This window comes from Mobula birostris, chromosome 2 (genome assembly GCF_030028105.1).
Source record: "Mobula birostris isolate sMobBir1 chromosome 2, sMobBir1.hap1, whole genome shotgun sequence".
In the NCBI taxonomy this organism is placed as follows: domain Eukaryota; kingdom Metazoa; phylum Chordata; class Chondrichthyes; order Myliobatiformes; family Myliobatidae; genus Mobula; species Mobula birostris.
In genome coordinates, this window is record NC_092371.1 from 41,690,664 (window position 1) to 41,713,378 (window position 22,715).

Here is a 22,715-nt window from a genome sequence, read left to right on the forward strand (position 1 = left end):
TGTATATCAGTAGCATGTTCTATTTGTCTGAATTGCTCAATGTCAGCTTGTGCACTATAACCTCTTATGTTAAAATTACAAGTTTTCAGTCATGTCTGTTAGCCAAGAAAGCAATTTGGCTAAAAGATTTCATCTGCTATACACTTCATGCAACAGCTATATGGGGAAGGGACAAAAAAACTCAACGTTTTATTATGGGAATGATAAATTGATTTTATTTTTAGTGCTGCTTCTACAGGTTTTGGTGTTCAGCTGTAATCAACCTGATTCTGATGGGTTCGTTTACAGGGAGGTCCTGTTTCTTTCATAAATTAGTAATCATATTTCTGCCATTTCATCAATCTCTTAACATTTTAGACCTTGTGACATGAATCTAAGTAATATTTGGCAATTGATTTTTGTTTTCAGAACTGTGCAAGTTCTCTGAATAGCATCTATTTAAGCAATCCCCAATTTAGAAGTACTTAATTTTGACAATAATCTCAGAGAGAGAAGGAATGTTTCTTTCCCCACTGCTTTGTCCTTCTGGTATTGGTAGATTTCAAAATGGGAATGTAATCCAAAAACCTACAGTTCCAAATGAAGTTATTCGAACTTCGAAGATTCATTTATATCTTCCTTTTCCCCACAAAAAACTTAAACAGCATTTTATTTCACAATAGACTTTAGTATTAATGATAGTTTACTGATTTCATAATAACGCATAACCAGAAGTCTTTTGTTGCCAATAAGGAGCCAACATTTATATGAAAAGGAAATTCACCAGTGCCTTTTAGAATGAATCCTGTAATACCAAAAATGCAATAAATCATCTCTTTAGTAAATCAGTTTTGATTATTCCAATGCATTTTTGGCCACCCTCTCTCTTGCTACTTTCTAAAACTAAGGTCATCCAAAACCCTGCTGCTTATGTCCATCCCTACGATAATTCACATTCCGGTATTACTGCTGTATTTACGAACCGATATTGGAATCCAGCTAAGTGACACTGTGCTTTTAAAGTATGCATGCTTTTATTCAAAACCCTGCATTTTCTCACCCTTTCTTATCATTATTATCTCCTCCAGTTCCATAAATCTCTGAGCTAACTGCACTTCTTCTAAGTCTGACGTTGGTGGTATAGATGCTATAGCTCTAAGCTCTGGAATTCCTCAACTTTTCCACTTCTCTTTCTCTCTCTTTCTTTAACAAAGCTTTTAGTCTGTTGTTCAAATATTTGCCTGTGGCTCTGTTTCAATATTTATTTATATCACTCCTCTGAACAGCCCTGCAATGTTATGGCAATACTGAAAATATTTAGAGATATAGCACAGTGACAGCCGCTTCTGGCCCAATGAGCCCACACTGCCCATTTACACTCATGTGACCAACTAAGCTCTTAACCCACGTCTATGGAATGTGGGAGGAAACTCACACGCCTGGAGGAAACACGTGCGATTACTAAGAGAATTACAAACTCCTTTTAGACAGCAGCAGGATTGAACCAAGGTTGGTGTTACTGTAATAATGTTTTGCTAACCATAAAGCTGTCATACCATCCTAAATTTTAAAATGTGACAAACTTAAGTAAATTTCAGAAAGGAGTATACAGAACAAACATGTTGAGAAGGGAGTAAGACATACACCCAGTTTATTGACACAGGAAAAATGGAAAGAGGGCTTGGGGGATTTTATTGGCAGTGATATTATTACCAAAGGAGAGATTTAAAGTGTGTATACAGAATACAACTCTGAGATTTGTCCTCCCGCAGACAGCCATGTAACTAAGAAACACCATGGAACCCATTTAAAGGAAACAGCAAACAACCAATGGGCAAAAAAAGAACAAATTAGCATACAGTGGAAGTGAGCGAACAACACATAGAATATCAAGTACCAAACCAGAATTCAGGAGTATTGAGTTGAATTCAGTTCTGGCCGCAGAGCCAGTCTTCACCAATTGCCCCAATCAAACTGCTCAAAATCAGCTAAAAAAAAGAGTAACCAGAATCCAGAAACTTGCAGAGTGAACCTCAAAGTCTCCCAAGGTGAGTCCACAGGCTCAAGCCTCGCTGATCAATCCTTGCAATGTGGAACCCCCAAGGCTCTTGCACTTTTGTCTGACTGAAGCTAGCAAGAGCAAGAGGAAAACGCAGGCAGATAGCGCTGAACACCCACTCGCACTCCATTCTTTTCTTTGTCAACTTCAATCTTGCTCGATGCCTCAATCGGAGAGAAGCAATGGAGTCGTCCAGACTGCCAAGCCACCAAGCCGCACACTTGACTCACAACCTCAACAAACTCCCTCGGAGACAGCAAAGCACCAGAGCACTCAATCACACCACTGTAAATCACAGGTTCTAATCACACGCAACTTAGTAGTAGATCATATTTGAAAGAAGAAGTAAAAGGAGTAGTTTCATGAGCTGTCTGCAGGATGCTGCTGTTGGTCACGTTGTTCGCTGGCACCATCTTGAACAGAGAGGTGACTAAATAATATGTTCAAACTCTTGAGTATATATCATGTTGTGAAGTGAAATGCTAATTGGTTTTTATGTAAGTAATTTTATGTAATTTTTTTGTTGAAGAAGCTAACTGGAGCCTTGCTGTATTACTAAGGCATGAAGGTATTTGGTAAAGAAGAGATGATGCAATTTTTTTTGTAAAGGTTTATTTCTGGCTCTTCACAAATAATCTACGCATTGAAAACCACCTCACATTACATATAAAGGTTAATTTCATGCAACAGTGATACATAATGCAAAATATTTATTAATTTACCTGTGATAGTATTTGGTTTTCTTCAACAAGATTAGAAAGAGCATTTGACTCCTGTTTTGGTGCTGAATTGCTGTTAACATTATGCTTTTTAAATCTTTTCAGTGAATCATACAGCAAAAATCTACCTTTTTCTTTGTGCAGCAACTGACACCTTTAGAACAATGCCACAGATGATGTGTCTTAATGATAATGAATGTAATCTTTGGGTAATGTACAAAGTTGCCTATGACTTGCCAGTCCATTTGGAAAAATTACCTCTTGGGAATCTGGCTCACTGTAATATAGGCCTCTGTTAAAATTTTAATTATGTTGCTGTAAATATTGTTTAATCTTTTCACAGTTACTCCGACCTAGAGAAACAAAGTTGGGATTAGGTAAGAGCTATGAATGCATACAAACTATTTTAATTATATATATGTTTTCAGTTTTGTAAATAATTGTTGAAACATGTATTGGAAATGAAGCTTTTTGGATGCTGATTTAAATCATTCTAAGCCTTATTGTTAAGTCTCAGAATCAGACGGCATTGTTGTGTGCAAGGTCAAAAAAAAACTCAGCAGGCCAATCTTTGTGTTATTTTCCTTTGCATATCAGGCACTAGATAAAAACTGATTGTACTTATGGATTATCAGTTAAAAGGCTGAGACTAATAGCCCAGAGAACTGTTGATTTTTGATTAATGTGAGCCTGATGTAGCCGAGTAAATGTATCATCAGGAAGGAACAAAAAAATGATGTGATTCGGGGTTGCACGCTAAGTTTTTATGCAAGCCTGAAAATCTATATTACTTTTCCAAATTATAATGGTTTTATATCATCTGCATTTTTAAATGAATTAACTGCTAGGGTATTAATTCTGCCTCTGATTCTGTGTTGAATACTATTGTTTGCGTGCTAGTACTTCATACTATGTGTACCATATGGCCACATCATTGGATGTTAAATACCATTTAAGAGGCTCATTGTTGAAAACCTGTTCAAAGTTGAAAGTAAATTTATTATCAAAATAAATCCACGTCACCATATACAACCCTGAGATTCATTTTCTTGCGGGTTTGTGGGCATTCACAGTAAATACAAAGCACGCAACAGATTCAATGAAAGACCGCGCCCAACAAGACATAAACAACCAATGTGCAAAAGACAGCAAACTGGCCAAATACAAAAAGAAAGAAAAATGGTAATAATAATAAAAAATAATGAATATCAGGAACAAGAGATGAATATTTGAAAGTGAGTCCATAGGTTGTGGGAATAGTTCAATGATGGAGTGAGTGAATGTTGAGTGAAGTTATCCTCTCTGATCCAACAGCCTGATGGTTGAGCTGTAATAACTGCTCCTGAACCTGGTGATGTAGGTTCTGAGACTCCTGTACTTCCTTCCTGATGGTAGCAGTGAAAAGAGAGCATGAACTGGATGGTCGGGGTCTTTGATGATGGATGCTGCTTTCCTGTGACAGCAATCATGTAGATGTGCTCGATGGTGGGGAGGTATTACTATGATGGACTGGGCCATATCCACTACTTTTTGTAAGCTTTACTGTACAAGGGCATTAGTGTTTCCGTACCAAGCCATGAAGCAACCAGCCAATATACTCTCCACAGCACATCAGTAGAGGTTTGTAAAAGTTTTAGATGACATACCAAATCTTTGTGAAGTAAAGCTGCGTTCTTCATAATGGCACTTGCATACTGGACCTAGGACAGATCCTCTGAAATGATAATACTGAGCAATTTAAAATTGATGACCCTCTCTACTTCTGATTGCCCAATGGGGACTGGTTTCCTCTTCCTGTAGTCAATAATCAGCTCTTTGGTCTTGCTGACATTTAAGTGAGTTGTGGCAGCCCCCAGCCAGATTTTCAATCTCCCTCCTATACGTTGATTGATCACTACCTTTGATTCCGCCAATAACTGTTGTGTCGTCAGCAAATTTTAATATGGCATTCAAACTAAGCTTAGCCTCACAGTCAAAAAATATAAAGTGAGCAGATTGGGAGAGAGGGGGGCTAAGCACACAGCCTTATGGTTGATCGTGATTGTGGAGGAGATGTTGCAAATCCGAACTGTTGTGACTATACACACAAAATGCTGGAGGAACTCAGCAGGCCAGGCATCTATGGGGAAAAAGCACAGTCAACATTTTGGGCCGAAACCCTTTGGCAGGTCTGGAGAAAAAATGCTGAGGAGTAGATTTGAAATGTGGGGAGAGGGGAGAGAGAAACGCCAGGCGATAGGTGAAACTTGGAGCAAAGAACTACGAAGTTGACTGGTGAAAGAGACAGAAGGCCATGGAAGAAAGAAAAAAGGGGGTGGGGGGAGAGCCTAGTGATTCTCTCTCCCCTTCCCCACCTTTCAAGTCTACTTCCCAGCTTTTTTTCCTCCAGTCCTGCTGGAGGTTTTTGTCCCAAAATATTGACTGTACTTTTTTCCATAGATGCTGCCTGGCCTGCTGAGTTCCTCCAGTACTTTGCATGTGTTGTTAAAGATCCTCTCTCCCCAACTCCCCCCCCCCCCCCACCACCACCCGATTAAGTATTGTACCTTTTCGGCCTCAAAATGTGTTGTCAGTGTTCCTTTCTGAGACTTGAAGAAAGGCTAACAATTGGGATGTCACATGCACTATTGTGTTGCAGACGGGGAGGACATTGGAAATGGCCATTGGTTAGAGGGTGTCATGCAGGCTTATGTGTTATGAGTTTAAAACAAAACTAGTTTAAAATCATTTGCAACTATACAATACATCTTGCGCAGTTTCTACCATTACAATTGTTCCTGCTACCTATCTCAAATATTATTTTTTACAATATTTGCAATATTATAGTGCTGAACCAGTGGCTGATGTACCATACAGCAACAGGAATAGCTAATTATGATGTATCATAGCTGTAAGCACAAAACAAAATTATAAGTAAAAATAAATGGTTATAATTCTCTTGGACAACACAGTGTTTTTAATGCATAGACAGTGAAATTAACCTGAAATCGAAGCTTTAAGTGAAATTAGTTGGCTTGTACATTGCAACTTGCACAAATTTGCTTCAGATCTCTTTTACGTATGATATTCATAGTGGCTTCTGGACATGTCAAGTAGCACACAACACAGCTTTAGCCACATGCAAAATTCTTCTGTGCGTATAAAGCTAATGAAAGCAATGAGACTCTCACACCAAAGGTTATCTTAACTAGAACTGCCCTGATCTGAAACATTTTTTTTCCTTACAGGTACAACAGCTTTGCTGTCGTTTTCTTCGTTTGCTCTCAAACCTTTCCCCTCATTGCTGATTTCCTTTGGGTTCTTGATTGCGTGCATGACTATCCCTTCTCAGCATCCCTCCCCCCATCTTCACACCACTGCTTTCTGCTAATTCTATCTCTTATCCTTCTGGACTGATCATTTGGCCATCAGTCCTATCCCAACATCTAATCACTGTCCCTCTCCTGCTAATTCTAAATGCATGTCCAACTCTCTTCATGCCTCTGATCTCTAATCACACTGCATCCTAACTATCTCTCACTTTAATTCACTTTCAACTCCATAACCTCTCATTGTAATCTGCAGCCCAGCTACTTCCTCTTTTAGCTCCACAACATCACACAAGCCTCGTATACAATAGAATTTCAGTTTCCGAGTGACCTTATATAAAAAATATTGTGAGTTTGTGCATAGCATCTGTTTAACATGCCTTTTCATTGAGAATTTCTAGCCTAGCAGACCAAATCTGAAGTAGAAGTAAGTAATAAAGTAGGACAAACCACATCTATTACAACCCATCTTCTTTTTCAAGTAATATTTACTATTGTTATAATATACTTTCAGTTAGTCTTTGCAAGATGTATTTTCATATTTATTGTGCATTTCAGAGAAGCAATATGTTACTGTGGTACTCTACCATTTAATGGGAGAGCAAAGGTATTTGAGAGCTGACTTCATACTGATAACCCTAGCTAAAAACAGTCAGTTGCCACTTTATTAGGTACAGCTGTATATCTCATTAATGCAGAATATATAATTAGCTAATCTTGTGACAGCAACTCAATGCATAAAAGCATGCATTGATATGGTCCACAGGTTCATTTGTCGTTCAGACCAAGCATTAGAATGAGGAAGAAATACAACCTAAGTGACTGACCATAAAATGATTGTTGGTGCCAGATGGGGTGGTTTGAGTATCTCAGAAACTGCTGAGCTCCTGGGATTTTCATGCATAATAGTCTCTAGAGTTTACTGAAAGAGGTGAGGAAAAAAAACAAAAAATATTCAGGGAAGGGCTGTTCTGTGGCGAAAATGCCTCATTATTGGGAGAGGTCAGAAGAGAATGACCAGACTGTTTCAAGGTGACAAGAAGGCAACAGTAACTCAAATAACCACACATTATAACAGTGATATGGAGAAGAGCATCTCCAAACACACAACTTGTCAAACTTTGAAGTTGATGGGCTATAGCAGCAGAAGACCACAAACATACAGTCAGTGGTCAAAGTGACCATGGAGTGTATTTTATGATGATGTCCAATACTCCAGCCATTGGCTGCTGAGTGTATTGGTTTGATATTCTTCTAACAAAATACTTAAAGTTGTAAAAGTATGCTGACATTACATCAAAAAATTTCAAATATATTTTCTTTCAGTGAGTAATAATGTAAAAAATGTGTTTTCTGTAATAACCTGTTACTTTAGGCACATGTGGAATATGTTCAGGAAAGTCAACAAATACTGATTTGCTTAGTGTGCTTATCCTGAGTGCTTGTTTTTATTCTAGGAACAGCATATATTCATGGAATGCAGCATGCCAATGGTAACTTTGTCTTTATCATGGATGCAGATCTTTCACATCATGTAAGTTCATCTTTTTTTTATTTGTTTATTTCACATTTAATGTATTCGTATAACCAGTCCCTTCTTTTTATTTCAGCCAAAGTTTATCCCTGAGTTCATAAAGTAAGCAATTTTCCTTGTTTCCAACTGTGTATTACTTAGTCATATTAAATGTTATGTAACTGTACCTTCTCAAATGTTTCATCATTGAACATAGCATAACTGATAAGTGATTCATTTCTACCTTTTCTCTGTTACATCAGTGTCAGTGATTTTAAACTTTATATTTTTATAATCGTGTGAAACAATTATAAAAAGAAAATGGACATGAAATAAATTAACCTGAAGTGTGAATGACTAATTTTACTTTATCTTTCTTCGTAAATTGCTGCTGAAGTATTTACCCTGATTAATTCAGATCTTGTCCATGTCCACATTCAGAGTAAAATTGTCACTAACATTTCTCCATCCATACAAAAGAGGTTATGTCATAATATTTTCACATAAGAAAACAACATTCTAGATAGTAATAATAAATGAATTCAGAATTATGACTGTATTCATGTTTATACAAACTCTCTTTCAATATTTTTATTAGTTTCTACATAGAAGAATACAGAGTACAAGAAAGTATATATAAAGGTCAAAAGAAACAACTACCAATTACATTATATCTATTCATAGTAACAATCTCATTACCCTGTATTCATGTAGGTTAGTCAAAGTTTAATTGAAATATACTAATTTATTACAAAAGAAGAATCTAACCCTTACCAAGACCGAAGCTGTTTATTAAGGAGAAAAGAGGGTAAAATACCTTCTCATATAATAAAAATTAATAATAACCAACATCTAAATTTAAACAGTGAATTGAGGGATTTGAAAGTTTTGAAAATAATTCAGAAAGGGTCCCCACAATGTTTGAAAGTCTAGACGAGATTCAGAAATTGAACAACGAATCTTTAAATCTAAGCATGACATAACATCGCATAACCATTGAGCATGAGTAGGAGGAGAAACATCTTCCCATTTAAACAAAAGCACCGTCCTAGCTTTAAGAGAGCTAAAGGCCAAAACATGTAAATCTGAAATACAAACTCTAAAATAAATATAGCATCTCCTGAATTCTAAATCTGCTCAAATTATGAAAGTGTGAATGACTAATTTTACTTCATTTTTCTTGGTAAATTGCTCTTGTTAAGCATAAAATGCAATCATGCAGGTGTTTTTTTAATTGTAAGGTAACTTCCCAGGGTTCCACTTCAAGAACAGAAGTAATGGCTTCTCTACTTAGAATTCTCTCTGGCATTCACAACATGTGGGGCTGTGGATTAGATTTTTTTCAAAGTTGAGAATACTTCTCTGGATAGCTGTATATGCACCTGTTTTTGTCTTATGAACAGCTTTGCACAGTATGGAAACAAGCCCTTTGGCCCACTGAGTTCATGCCAACTGTCAAGCACCCGTGTTTACACTAATCCTATCCCATTTTATTCTACACACATTCCCATCAACTTGCTCCCCCAATCCCACCTCCAATTCTCCAACTGAGCTACACATTGGGGAAATTTACAGTGTTAACACGGTTTTTAGGATGTGGGAGGAAACCGGAATTCCTAGGGGGAAAAAAACTAATGCAAACAGGCAGAGCATGCAGAATCCACTCAGATGGAATGAGATTGCTGAAGTTATGAGCTCTAGCTCATAACATGAGGATTTCAGAAGTTCTTTTGTAAATAGATTTGGAATTGCTTCCTTATTTTCTTTAGATGTTTTTATTCTGAATTTTCTTGATAGCCAAATGATCTTTTGTATGGAGTAAATTGATTATGCTTTTGCTTCTTGACAATCTGAAAATGGGTGTAGTCATATCAATAAAAACTTTTGCATTTCTTCCACTTTGAAATTTGTCTTCAGTTTAGGTATTAAGATATATGAAATGTATTTTTAATTGTATTATCCAAAGTATATGTTTATTATTTTAATTTAATTTTAGAATGGTACTCGTTGTTGAAGTGTAGTTTATAGACTATAAAGGGTGGTAATGCAATTTGTTATAGGATGATTTTGATACCAGTTTTCTGTTTCAGAACATCAATTAATTTAGGTTTAATCACTATTTTGTATTACATAATATTACAGAAAACAGAAGGAAGGGAATTATGATGTAGTGTCTGGCACACGCTACATAGGAAATGGAGGTGTATTTGGCTGGGATTTGAGAAGGAAACTTATCAGGTATGCAGCAGTGCATCATAAATACTTTGAATTCCTGTCTATAAGATTAACTGCAACACCAGTAAAATAGCATCGTAACTCACCTCCTACTCTCATACTTAGGGCTTATTTAAACATGAGATTCTGCAGATGCTGGAAATCCAGAGCAACACATGCAAAATGCTGGAAGAACTCAGCAGGTCAGGCAGCTTCTATAAAAATGAATAAACAGTCGACGTATCAGGCCGAGACCCTTCTTCAGGATTGAATAAAAAGGTGGGGAGGTGGGGGGGCGAAGAAGGACTAGCTAGGAGGTGATGGGTGAAGCCAGGTGGATGGGAAAGGTAAAGGCCTGGAAGGAAGGAATTTGATAGAAGAGAATGTACCATGGGAGAAAGGGAAGAAGAAGGGGCACCAGTGGAAGGTAATAGGCAGGTGAGAAGAGGCCAGAGTGAGGAATAGAAGAGGGAAGGGCGGGGGGAAGAGAGGAGAAATCTATGTTCATGCCATCAGGATGAAGGCTACTTTGTTGGAATATGAGGTATTGCTCCTCCACCCTGAGAGTGGCATCATTGTGGCAGAAGTGGAGGTCATGGGCTGACATATCGAATGAGAATGGGAATAAGAATTAAAATGGTTAGCCACTGACAAATTCCGGTTTTGGCAGTTGGAGTGGAAGTGCTTGACAAAGTAGCCTGCAATTTACGTTGGGTCTTCCCATTATAGAGGAGGCTGCGTCATGAGCACTGGATACAATAGACCCCCCCCCCCCCCAAAAGATTCGCAAGTGAAGTGTTGCCTCAACTGGAGGGACTATCTGGGGCCCTGAATGGAGCTAAGAGAAGAGGTAAGTGGGCAGGTGTAGCATTTCTATTACTTGCAGGGATGAGTGCCAGGTGGGAGATTAGTGGACAGGGACGAATGGGCAAAGGAATCATGAGGGGGAATGATATCTATGGAAAGTGGAGAGTGGTGGGGGGAGGTAAAGATATGTTTGGTGGTAGGATCCCTTTGAAGATGGCAAAGATTGTAGAGAATGATGTGTTAGATGCAGAGGCTTATGGGGTGGTAGGTGAAGATAAGAGGAACTCTATCCATGTTAAGGCGGCGGGAAAGTGGGTTAAGTGCAGATGCCCAGGAAATGGGGGAGATACTTGTGAGGGTAACATCAACAGTAGAGGAAGGGAAAGCCCATCCTTTGAAAAAGGATTACATGGATGATGATGTAGAAAGGTAAACTTCTTCCTGAGAACAGATGCAGCGGAGATGAAGGAACTGATAAAAGAGAATAGCATTTTTGCTCCTGATGCAGCCTCCTCTCCATTGGTGAGTCCTGACATAAATTGGGGAACGGCTATGTCAAGCACCTCCACTCCATCTGCCAAAAGCAGAATTTCCCAGTGGCCAATCATTTTAATTTCGATCCCCATTCCCATTTTGACATGCACGTCCATGGTTTCCTCTTTTGAAATGATGAGTCTGCTCGCAGAATGGAGGAGCAACACCTTCAAATTCCATCTAGGTAGCTCCAACCTGATGGCATGAAACTTTGATTTCTCTCTGTAAATTTTTAAATTTATCTCATCTGTGTTTCTCTAGCTTCTTCTTAACCACATTTCTTCTGTTCATCTCACATTGACTCCTGAAGAGCAATTTTGTCCTTTTATCTAAAGCTTTGTTAAATATTTCTCCTGAAATTCTCTGTAAATTTATTAATGTTTGTCTTGTATTAGTGGACACTTCAAATGTCTGTTCTCTCGAAGTTTCTATACCCAATCCTTTCGTTCCTCTTCTAACAAGTGACTGTTGAATCTTTCTTTCAAGTGGAAAGAGCCCCACACTACTCTGTCTTTCTTGTTAGTTATGACCCTAGTTCTGAAGCTGTGCCCTCTGGTCCGAGACTCTCCCACTCTAGGAAACATCTTCTCCATGCCCAGTCTGTCTAGGCTTTTCAATATTTAATAAGTTTCAATGATATCCACCCCCCCCCATCCCCAATTTTTCTAAAATTCCAGTCAATACTGGTCCAGAGCCATTAAATGCACTACACATATTAACCCTTTCATTCCGGTGTCATTCTTGTGAACCTCCTTTGGATATTCTCCAATGCCACAACATCCTTTCTTTGATAAAAAGCCCAAAACTGCTCACAGCACTCCAAGTGCAGTCCAACCAATGCCTTGTAGTGAGATATTAGGAATTTCCTTGGATAGAGAGTGGTGAATCTGTGGAAATCATTGCCACAGATGGCCTTGGTGACCAAATCATTGGATACATTTAAAGTGGAGGTTGATAGGTTCTTGATTAGAAAGGGTGTTAAAAATTACAGGGAGGAGGCTGGAGAGTGGAGTTGAGAGGATGATAAATCAACCTTGATAGAATGATGGAGCACACTCAATTGGCCGAATGGCCTAATTCTACTCTTATTTCTTATGATCTTATAGTCTTAGCTCTATTTTTGCACCTCTTCCAGCCATTCTATGTACTTTCCACAATATGAAGACCAGAAATATTCATGATTAGTAACTATGAAGAAGAAACTACTGTCTTTGAATGTCCCTCTCAATTATTACTTTTCACTGACTTGATCTGCACCAGGCTGTTTGCAGCATCCCAGTGTCTTATTTAACTGGAGCTGAGCTTCCAATCCTATATTCAACCCATCTCAAAAGTTTCTACTGCTCCCTCTGCAACACTAATCCATAACAACCTGGCACTCAACATCAGTAAGACGAAAGAGCTGATCGTGGACTTCAGGAAGGGTAAGGTGAAGGAACACATACCAATCCTCATGGAGGGATCAGAAGTGGAAAGAGTGAGCAGCTTCAAGTTCCTGGGTGTCAAGATCTCTGAGGATCTAAGCTGGTCCCAACATATCAATGTAGTTATAAAGAAGGCAAGATAGCGGCTACACTTTATTAGGAGTTTGAAGGGATTTGGCATGTCAACAAATACACTCAAAAACTTCTATAGTTGTACTGTGGAGAGCATTCTGACAGGCTGCATCACTGTCCGGTATGGAGGGGCTACTGCAGAGGACCGAAAGAAGCTGCAGAAAGTTGTAAATCTATTCCACTCCATCTTGGGCACTAGCCTATAAAGTATCCAGAAAATCTTTAGGGAGCAATATCTCAGAAAGGCAATGTCCATTATTAAGGACCTCCAGCACCCAGAGCATACCCTTTTTTCACTGTTACCATCAGGTAGGAGGTACAGAAGCCTGAAGGCACACACTCAGCAATTCAGGAGCAGCTTCTTCCCCTCTGCCATCCGATTCCTAAATGGACATTGAAGCTTTGGACACTACCTCACTTTTTTTAATATACAGTATTCCTGTTTTTGCACATTTTTTAATCTATTCAATATATGTAATCGATTTACTTGTTTATTATTATTATTTTTATTTTATTTATTTTTTTCTCTGCTATATTATGTATTGCATTGAACTGCTGCTGCTAAGTTAACAAATTTTACATCACGTGCCTGTGATAATAAACCTAATTCCGATTCTGCTTCAGCTAACATGCTTTTGAAGCCATCCTGTACTACTTTCATGATGAACTATGACAATGTTCTTAGGCCAACTTCCAATTGTAGGTCTTTATAAATGTGCACTCATTTACATCATTGGTGCCTGTATCCAGTTCTTGTCACCCTATCGACATTACTGAACCTGTTAAGGTCCCTCAACATCTTGTATGTTTCAGTAAGGTTATTGCCATTCATTCAGTGAATTTAGACCCAATCTGCTGAACAATTCCCCAACCCTTCCTCCCAAGAATTAATTTAGTGAACTTTTCTTGAATTACCTCGAATACAAATATATTTCTTCTTCAGCAAAGAGACTAAGTCCAGATGTGGTTTCATCTATCCTGTGTACCGTTATAACAAGCCATCTGTACTTTATATTCTACCTGCTTTGTGATGAAGACAAACATCCACCTGTATGTTAGAACATAAGAACATAAGAAATAGGAGCAGGTGTAGGCCATTTGGCCTGTTGAGCCTGCTCCACTATTTAATAAGATCATGGCTTATCTGGCCATGGACTCGACTCCACCTAGCTGCCTTTTCCCCATAACCCTTAATTGCCCTACTATGCAAAAATTCTATTTAACCTCATTTTAAATATATTTATTGAGGTAGCCTTCACTGCTTCATTGGGCAGAGAATTCCACCGATTCACCACTTTCTTGGAAAAGCAGTTCCTCCTCATCTCCATCCTAACTCTACTCCCCTGAATCTTGAGGCTATGTCCCCTAGTTCTACTCTCACCTACCAGTGGAAATAACTTATCTGCCTCTATCTTATCTATCCCTTTCATAATTTTTTATGTTTCTATAAGATCTCCTCTTATTCTTCTGAATTCCAGGGAGTACTGTCCCAGGTGATTCAATCTCTCCTCATAGTCTAATCCCCTCATCTCTGGAATCAACCTTGTGAAGCTCCTCTGAACACAGCCTCCAAAGCCAGTATATCCTTCCCCAAGTATGGAGACCAGAACTGCACACAGTACTCCAGGTGCAGCCTCACCAGTACCCTGTATAGTTGCAGCATAACCTCCCTGCTCTTAAATTCAATCCCTCTAGCAATGAAGGCCAACATTCCATTTGCATTCTTGATAGCCTGCTGAACCTGCAAACCAACCTTTTGTGATTCATGCATAAGCACTCCCAAGTCCCTCTGCACAGCAGCATGCTGCAATATTTTACCATTTAAAAAATAATCTGCTCTTTCATTTCTTCCTTCCAAAGTGGATGTCCTCACATTTACCAAAATAGTACTCCATCTGCTAGACCCTTGTCCACTCACTTAACCTATCTATATCTCTCTGCTGACTCTCTGTATCTTCTGCACAATTTGCTTTTCCACTCGATTTAGTATCATCATCAAACCTAGATACACTACACTTGGTTTCCTCTTCCAGATCATTAATGTATATTGTGAACGGTTGTAGGCCCAGCACTGACCCCTGCAGCACACCACTCACCGCCAACCAGAGTAAGACCAATGTATCCCAACTCTCTGCTTTCTATTAGTTAACTAATACTCTATCTATGCTAATACATCAGCCCCAACTCTATGTTTCCTTATCTTATAGGTAAGTCTTTTATGTGGCACCTTATCAAATGCCTTCTGGAAGTCCAAGTAAATAATGTCCATCTGTTCCCCTCTATCCCCTGTGTTAGTTATATCCTCAAAAGATCTCCAGTAAGTTTGTCAAACAGGACCTGCCTTTGCTGAATCCATGCTGCACTTGCCTGATGGATCCATTCCTTTCCAGATGCCTCACTATTCCTTCTTTAATGATAGCTTTAAATAGGTTTCTATATTTTTCTTTCTATGAGGACCCACTAGTTCCTTCTGTATTCTTTCTGCATTTCAGCAATATTTACTGCCCCAAAAAAGGGAACAATGAATTCAAAATTGTATCAAGACATTTTACAAAAGAATGACAGGGTAGCGGTCCGTAACTTGAAACTTAATAGAAGTTGGATGATAATAATCTGAAACAAGAATAAATCAACAACAGAATAGTTTTTTTTTAAAGAAAATCTGTATTTTGGAATGGCTTAAGTCAGAGTCCAGACATTAACTCAAATTAAGGTCCGTGGGCATAACTTGGAGATGGCTGTTCATGCAAGGTATCCCAGAAGTATTGATGAACTGAAACAGATTTGTATGGAGGAATGGTCTAAAATTCTTCCTCACCATTATGCAAGTCTGATCAGCAGCTACAGGAAACATTTGCTGAAGGTTATTGCTGCGAAAGATGTTCTACCATTTTTAAATATAAGGGTTCACAGACTTTTTCCAGCCTGGGCTGTGAGTGGTTAAAGAATGTGTTCAATAAAGACAGGAAAAGTCCAATTGTTTGTGTGTATTAGTTTAGTCAGATTCTTTGCCTATTAATATGACTTAGATGAAGATCGCACTACATTTTATGAATGATTAATGCAGAAAACCTAGTAATTGAAAAGGGTTCATAAACTTTTTCTTGCAACTGTGTATATGCCTAAGACTTTTGCACATTACTGTATTTCTAGATCAGATTAATTTATCCAGCTAATAAATGTGGAATTAAAAAAGGCATTTGTTTTAAGTTTAATTGAAGAAATGAAATTACTTCAATTTTTAATTTGTATTCAATCTTTTTTTAATGTAGCCGTGGAGCAAATTTTATCACTCAGGTGTTATTGAGACCTGGTGCTTCAGACTTGACCGGTAGCTTTAGGTAAGAATGCAGTTTAATAACTTATGCTTTATATTTGTGTGGGTGTAGTTGTTTAACTTCAGGGCATGTTGAAGTAATTATATATAATCTAGACCACAGCAAAGGAATTCCACTTTTTCATTGTGCTGTCTTGTACAGGGAGAGTGATGAAGAAGAAAATGTAATGAAGGAATTGAAAAGTTAATTCTGTATCTTGCTAGCTTTGAAGAATAGTTAGCTGATTTATATCTGTACCTAGCCATGGGCTACTAGTACAGGTAGATTGGTTTGACAAGAGATCAGTACGTGTTTTAATGTGCTACAATTATGGTCCACTAGCTGGCAAGTCATTTGAAATTTTCGTTTCTCCCTCTTCTTTATACATCAATATTTCGTTGTTTATAAAAAGGAGTAATGCTTTTTCCGATTTTCCTTCTGAAACATTTAGTGTCATAGTTGTTTTTGAAAACATTACAGCATCGTAGCTGATCCTAATCATCCTCCAATATCACATGAGCACTCAGCACTTTCCAGCAACAGGCCAACACAGAGGAATCAGAGAAGTGAAACCTGCCTCATTTCTCTCCTTTTGCTTTTTCTGGCACTATCCTGCTACTGTCTCAGAATGCAATACAGATCAAAATATTGAGCTCTCTGTCCTCCATGGCTCAGTACAATATCACTAAATTTCCCGTCAATCATTTCTGCAATACATCTATTTCCAGAGTTGAAAGATTTATACCACTCGAGAACGGCTTTTTTATACTTGTTGAGGCGGTGTTGCTTGTTTTGGATATGAATTGTCTTGTTGAAAGTAGTGCATTTACATACTGTATATTCTAAAAGTATTTTCTTTCCACAGACTATACAGAAAAGAAGTACTGCAGAAACTGGTTGAGAAGTGTGTATCCAAAGGCTATGTCTTTCAAATGGAGATGATCATTAGGGCTCGACAACTGAACTACAGTATTGGAGAGGTATGAAAGGAGAATTTCAAAATAATTATGGAGATTAATTGAAAGTCAGCTTTGTCCTTTACAAAATAGCTTGCTTGATATATGACTGTTCTACATGCTTCAAAAATAAAATGGTCGGTTTGCAATATTATTACAAAATTACCCCAAGTATAATAAAACCTTATGATGAAATTTGGGGGGCATGGGGAGGAAGAGAAGGTAGTCTATTACGTAAGCTGTTTCTTGTATATCAATGGGAATGGGTGTTTCAGGTAGGTGCTATATAAGTATTTTAAATGATAGAAATGAATATAACAGTTGTTGCTTCCTCTGGTAAATAATCCAGAATAAAAAGATGTAATAGGAAAATTAATTAGGTGTGATGGAGTGGGGGGAAAAAAGCATGTATCCAATAGATTTTGGTGAAACTGGGAAATATTATGCGGATATTCAATGGAACCTTTAAAGGCTACAATCTCTAAAGTTTCTTGGGTATATATATCAATGGATATATTTGAGTAAATGGATTTGCAATAGAAATCAGCCATGATCTAATTGAATGGTGGAACTAGCTCAAGGAGCTGATTGGCTTCCTAGTGTCCTTATTGTTTATTTATTTTTAGACATTGTATGTAACTCTAATTTGAATAGCTCATTCCTCTTTAATATGGGAATGATTAGGGAACCATGTTATGTAAAAAAAAAAGTATGTGGCTCGTGCAGTATCAAGTGTAGAACTGGATGTAATTTTATTCGCATGGATTGAGAGTTGATTAATTATCAGAAAAAATAATATACTGTTTGGGGGGGCAGTCTTTTTGGCAGTATGTATATTATGTGATATGTTCCAAATATCTGTCTACATTTAACAACATTAAAAAAAGGAAGCTGATAATGCCCTAAAGATTAAAGTTAAGTTGTATTTCTCACATATACATCGAAAAATATAGTGAAAGGTTTTGTTTGTGTCAAATCAAATCAGCGAGGATCGTGCTGAGCAGCCTATAAGTGTTGAGATGCTTCCAGTGTCAACATAGCATGCCCACAACTTACTAACCCTAACCATACGTTGTTTGGAATGTGGGAAGAAACTGGAGCACTTGTGAGCAACTGAAACACGTGTTCACAGGAGAACATATAAACTCCTTACAGATACCAGTGAGAATTGAACCCCAATCTTACAGCTGGCACTGTAAAGCACTGTGCTTAACCACCATGTTGCTGTGGGATTAGTTTTACTAAAACGTAGTTAAAGTTGCATGAAAAATACAGCCATTCTTATTTCTTCATGACTCATAGTGAATGACATCACGTGATAAATTGACAAGTATGACAGAGCGAACAAAAAGAAATTACACAAAATCATATCAACAGTGTCCCAGGTACATTAAAAATGTATTAATATTAATAAAATTTGGGTCTGTAAAATTGGTAGATAATGTAATGCTGGACTATTTTTTATTATTGAAATTTATGTATATACTATAGTCAGTTAATTCTTAATACATAGATCCCTTGGTAATGTTCATATTTACATTCAATTAACATGTTTCACCCCCTCCCAATTGTTGCAGGTTCCTATAACATTTGTGGACCGTGTGTATGGTGAATCTAAACTGGGAGGAAATGAAATAGTTTCGTTTTTGAAAGGACTGCTGCATCTCTTTGTCACTACATGATCGAAGCTAATATACTGTATGGTGCTGAAATATTATGTATCTAGAATGTCTTAAGATTTGTAATGTTTCCTTGCTTCACAGCCTCATTGTAAATTCCAATCTGTATAAATCTGTAGCACACCTTAGTGAGTGAACAATTGTAATACGTGAAATAAATCATTCCTACTATCTCATTAAATATTAATTTTGTTTGACTCATTTTAATGCTGATAGACCTCCTGCCACAAATCATATTGCTAAATTGTTTTGTAACTTGTTAAGAATACAGCATGGTCTAGCTTTGACTAATCACCAACACTGCCTGCTGATACCAATATTTATCTTTTAGTCCCCAATTAAAGCAATAGATTTTATATTATGGTAACATCTGAATAATACTTTTCGTATCAGGTATGATTTAGTTGGACATTCTTTTTATTATTCAATTTTGTTCTGAGAATTTACACATACAAATTCTAATATTAGTGATTTATTTTATGAAGAGGAATAAACAGTCAACATTTCAAGCCAAGACAATTATCAGGACTGAGAAGTAAGGTGGTGGGGGGACAGATTAAGAAAGTGGGGGAAGGGGAAGGAGTTCTGATGATGAAGGGTCTTGGTCGAGATGCTGATGGTTTATTCCTCTCCATAGATGCTGTCTGATCTGCTGAGTTCTTCTAGTATTTCGTGTATGTTGTCCTGGATTTCCAGCATCTGCAGAAGCTCTTGTGTTTAGTGATTTATTCTTATTTTCCCCCCAAAGAACTATGCAAGATATTCTGAGATTTCCAAGTTTTTCCATTTAACTAAATTTCTAGACATTTTCACTTTTTTCTATTATTCATTTCATTATAATATTCATTTTAACCGTGTATATTATCTTTACTGAAGGAATTATCGTAAATTCTCACAAAGATAAATTAAAATGTACCAATATCTATATATTCATGCAAATACATTATTTTCTATACTGACAGATCCCATTTGGGTATAGGTTTTACATGTTTCACTTTTGTGTCAATAGCCTCAATAATTCTATCTCTAGAATTTTGTATCCCTCTAGATTAGTAGTTCCCAAACTCTTGTGGGCTACCACCCCCTTGTCTCCAAGACCACATTCCCAGCACCCCCTCTCTCTTTTCAGCCATTACATTAAAACTATAAAGAATTTTGATTTACAACACACAGTGAAAGAAAATAGGAACTGGAAATTCAAAGTAGTGAAAAATAATTGCAAATATTATTCAAATATATTTAAAGCTACAAATAAAATAGTTCCATCAACAATTTAAGTGTGCATTATTAGTCCAACTATTTATTACTTCACTGGGTTTTCACCTTTTCAATGAGATAGATGGCCTTAGCGCTGTGAGATCAGCTTCTCATTGTCAGACTGAATGTCAGAAGCAGTCTCTGATCCCCTCATTCAGTAATTTCCAGTCTGTTTTGTTACTTTGATAGAAGCTGGACAACTGCACTGAAATCGTGTTCTACTAAATATGTTGTTACAAAGGTAATAAAGAATATTTTGACTTTTTTCCACAGTGCAGGACAGAGATTTCTTTCTGCAACCAAAAGTCTTGATATGGTTTTTTGAACATCAGCTTCAGCTCAAAGTAACTTTGTAGTAAGATCAATTCATCCTTCATCCTTCCTGTTAACTCCTCATTGCAGCTGTTTAGAAATAGATTTATTGCCCAATCTAGAATATAGATCGAGATAAAATCCTGAAAACACTCTGACCATGGACCATGTCTTTATGCAGCTTACCCAGGTAGGCACGGTCTACTTGAAGATCATCATTTGGTATTCTTTCTTTCTCTCTTCCAACTTGAAGAGGCTTGGAAATTAGAGAAGCATGTAAAAATGTCTCAGGCAGTTTCCTTTTGAAAGCCATCTGACTTCTGTGTGCAACAGCAAGCGTTCAAACTCTTTCTCAATACAAATCTCTCAAAATAGTCGAGAATTGAGAGGGTAGGACTTGATTTTATTTGATGCTGTGATAACAGTATTTAATGATTTGGGCAGCCGATCGCTGAGGTTTTTTTTTGCAACAAGGTGTTGTTTCTGAATTACACAGTGAACAGTAAATACGTTAGGTACAGCTTTTTCAAGAATATAATAACCCCACAGTGGCATCCTGTCATTAATGGTGCCCAGTCTGTTGCACAAGCAAGAATGGAGTTGAGCGGAATGTCCTTCTCTTTGAATGATTGCTCTTTCCTTCATATCTGTTTCTAGTCATCTTGCAAATAACTTTTGAACCATGCTTTCATCTTTTATAAAGCAAACACAGCCAAAAAGCAAAGATTTGTTGCCTGGCAAAGTTGACAAATCCAACTCCAAAGCAAATTCTGGTGTCCTAAGTATGTTGCACAACATGTCTTCCACATTCTCAGACATTTCATCTATTTGTCTTTGAACGGAGTTGTCACTGAGTGGAATTGCTTTAATTATTTGGTTGGTGACTTATTCAAAACTGTACTCAGAACCTCCCTTACTGCTGGCAGAATCAGTTCTCCAATTGGGCTTTCCAGATTTAGCAATGAACAATGAAAAGTTGTGTGAAGCATGCAAACCATCACAGTTTTGTTATGAAGCACTAGCAAAAATGCTTTAAAGTGTTTTCCATTTCAGAAAATGTTCATGCAGTGGCTGAAAATAAGCCAAGTTCTTGTTTGCTTTATCAGAGTATGTTCTCTTCACATGTTTAATGACAATCATTGGCTTCACTGCCTGATTTGGAAAACTTACTAATACAACAGACAAATTGACTGCTGTTTGCATGGTGCTGGTAGAAATCAATATTACAAATACTCCACTCTATACTGTGCACACTTACTTTCATTTGGTTTGCTTCATTTTTATTACAGATTAATAGAAAATCCAGTTTTGTCATGGATTAATGACTACGGTCAATCATCTATTGTTTAAATCCAACCTCAAGCGCTGTGGTCAGTAAAGGATGAAGTTATGATGTTACAATAGCTCAGGCAAAACCTGACTGCATGAAGGTACATAAAGTGGGCAATGATAGCTCATTTGGGCTTTGGACTGCAGAAATGTGGTAAAGACCATTTAAAAGGACAGATTCTGAACTTTACCCCATTGAACACCATAACCTAATTTGGAGGAATTGCGTAGCTGAAACATGCTAGCTAATAAAGTAGTGAATAGCAATAATGCACAGGCTGGGCCAAGAAATAACACTATTTCTGCAGTCCAGAATTCTCATGATATACCAAATACAGAAGCATCACATTGCTTTTCAACAACAATTACATGCTTTGAGCAAAGTCTAAGAGAATGGTGATTCGCAAGGGATGAGGTGATTACGTGATCATTGTACTCAAGAAGGAGACACTGAGGAGAAAATGAATATAATAGGTAATTAATTTTGTAAATATGAAGTCTGTAAACTCTCAGCTGCCTCTCCCCCCGCCCCCAGCGCACCCTTTGTCTTTTCACTCCCTTATAATCTCCCACTGCCCCCACTGGACCAGATTTTTAAGAGTCATTCAGGAGAACTTGCTCTCAAGGTTATCTCAATACCTTAATAATTGGTAGAAGGAAATCCAGTGGGTGTTTTACTTGGTTTTTACTTCAGTTGAAGAAATTTCTAGTCCTAGTTCCTAGTCTTTAATTGACATCTTCATTAACGGGACTCTGATTGTGATGGGAATGTAAACTAGCATTCTTACTTTTTGTGTAATTACAGGTTGACAAGTTTGTCTAAAATTGGTATGGGTTTTACTTTCAATAGGACATGCTTTGCACTTGCTGATTTATGCATGTTTGCATACAAAATGTCATATTTTTGAGTTCGTTTTTTTAAATAGGATCCAGAAATGTTAACCTTCTAACTTTGCATTATTTCAGGTTATTTGTGAAAATTACACAGGTATGTTTATTGCATAGTCTCATTGAAAATTGCATTTTAAGTTCATGTAATTGATCTATGCTGTGATGTACAGTCGTGTTTATATGAATTGTAACATCAAGACATGGTATATTTTAACTTATGTTAAGATGTGTCAAAGTTTCTTTCCTTAGTGAATTCTGTGCTCCTTTTGGTTTTGTCTAAACAAA

General features: G+C 37.4%; 1 protein-coding gene across 1 annotated transcript in view; it reads left to right on the forward strand.

The window, feature by feature from the left end:
- The window catches only part of dpm1 (dolichyl-phosphate mannosyltransferase subunit 1, catalytic), a 65,074-nt gene extending 46,246 nt beyond the window's left edge, over positions 1-18,828 (forward strand). Inside the window, exons 3-9 of the mRNA XM_072239963.1 lie at positions 3,101-3,134; positions 7,523-7,599; positions 7,676-7,701; positions 9,721-9,816; positions 15,962-16,030; positions 16,872-16,986; positions 18,540-18,828. Coding sequence (XP_072096064.1) covers positions 3,101-3,134; positions 7,523-7,599; positions 7,676-7,701; positions 9,721-9,816; positions 15,962-16,030; positions 16,872-16,986; positions 18,540-18,644 — 522 coding nt within the window. The 3' untranslated portion in view covers positions 18,645-18,828. The remainder of the gene's footprint in view (positions 1-3,100; positions 3,135-7,522; positions 7,600-7,675; positions 7,702-9,720; positions 9,817-15,961; positions 16,031-16,871; positions 16,987-18,539) is intronic.
- Positions 18,829-22,715: the final 3,887 nt, after the last annotated feature.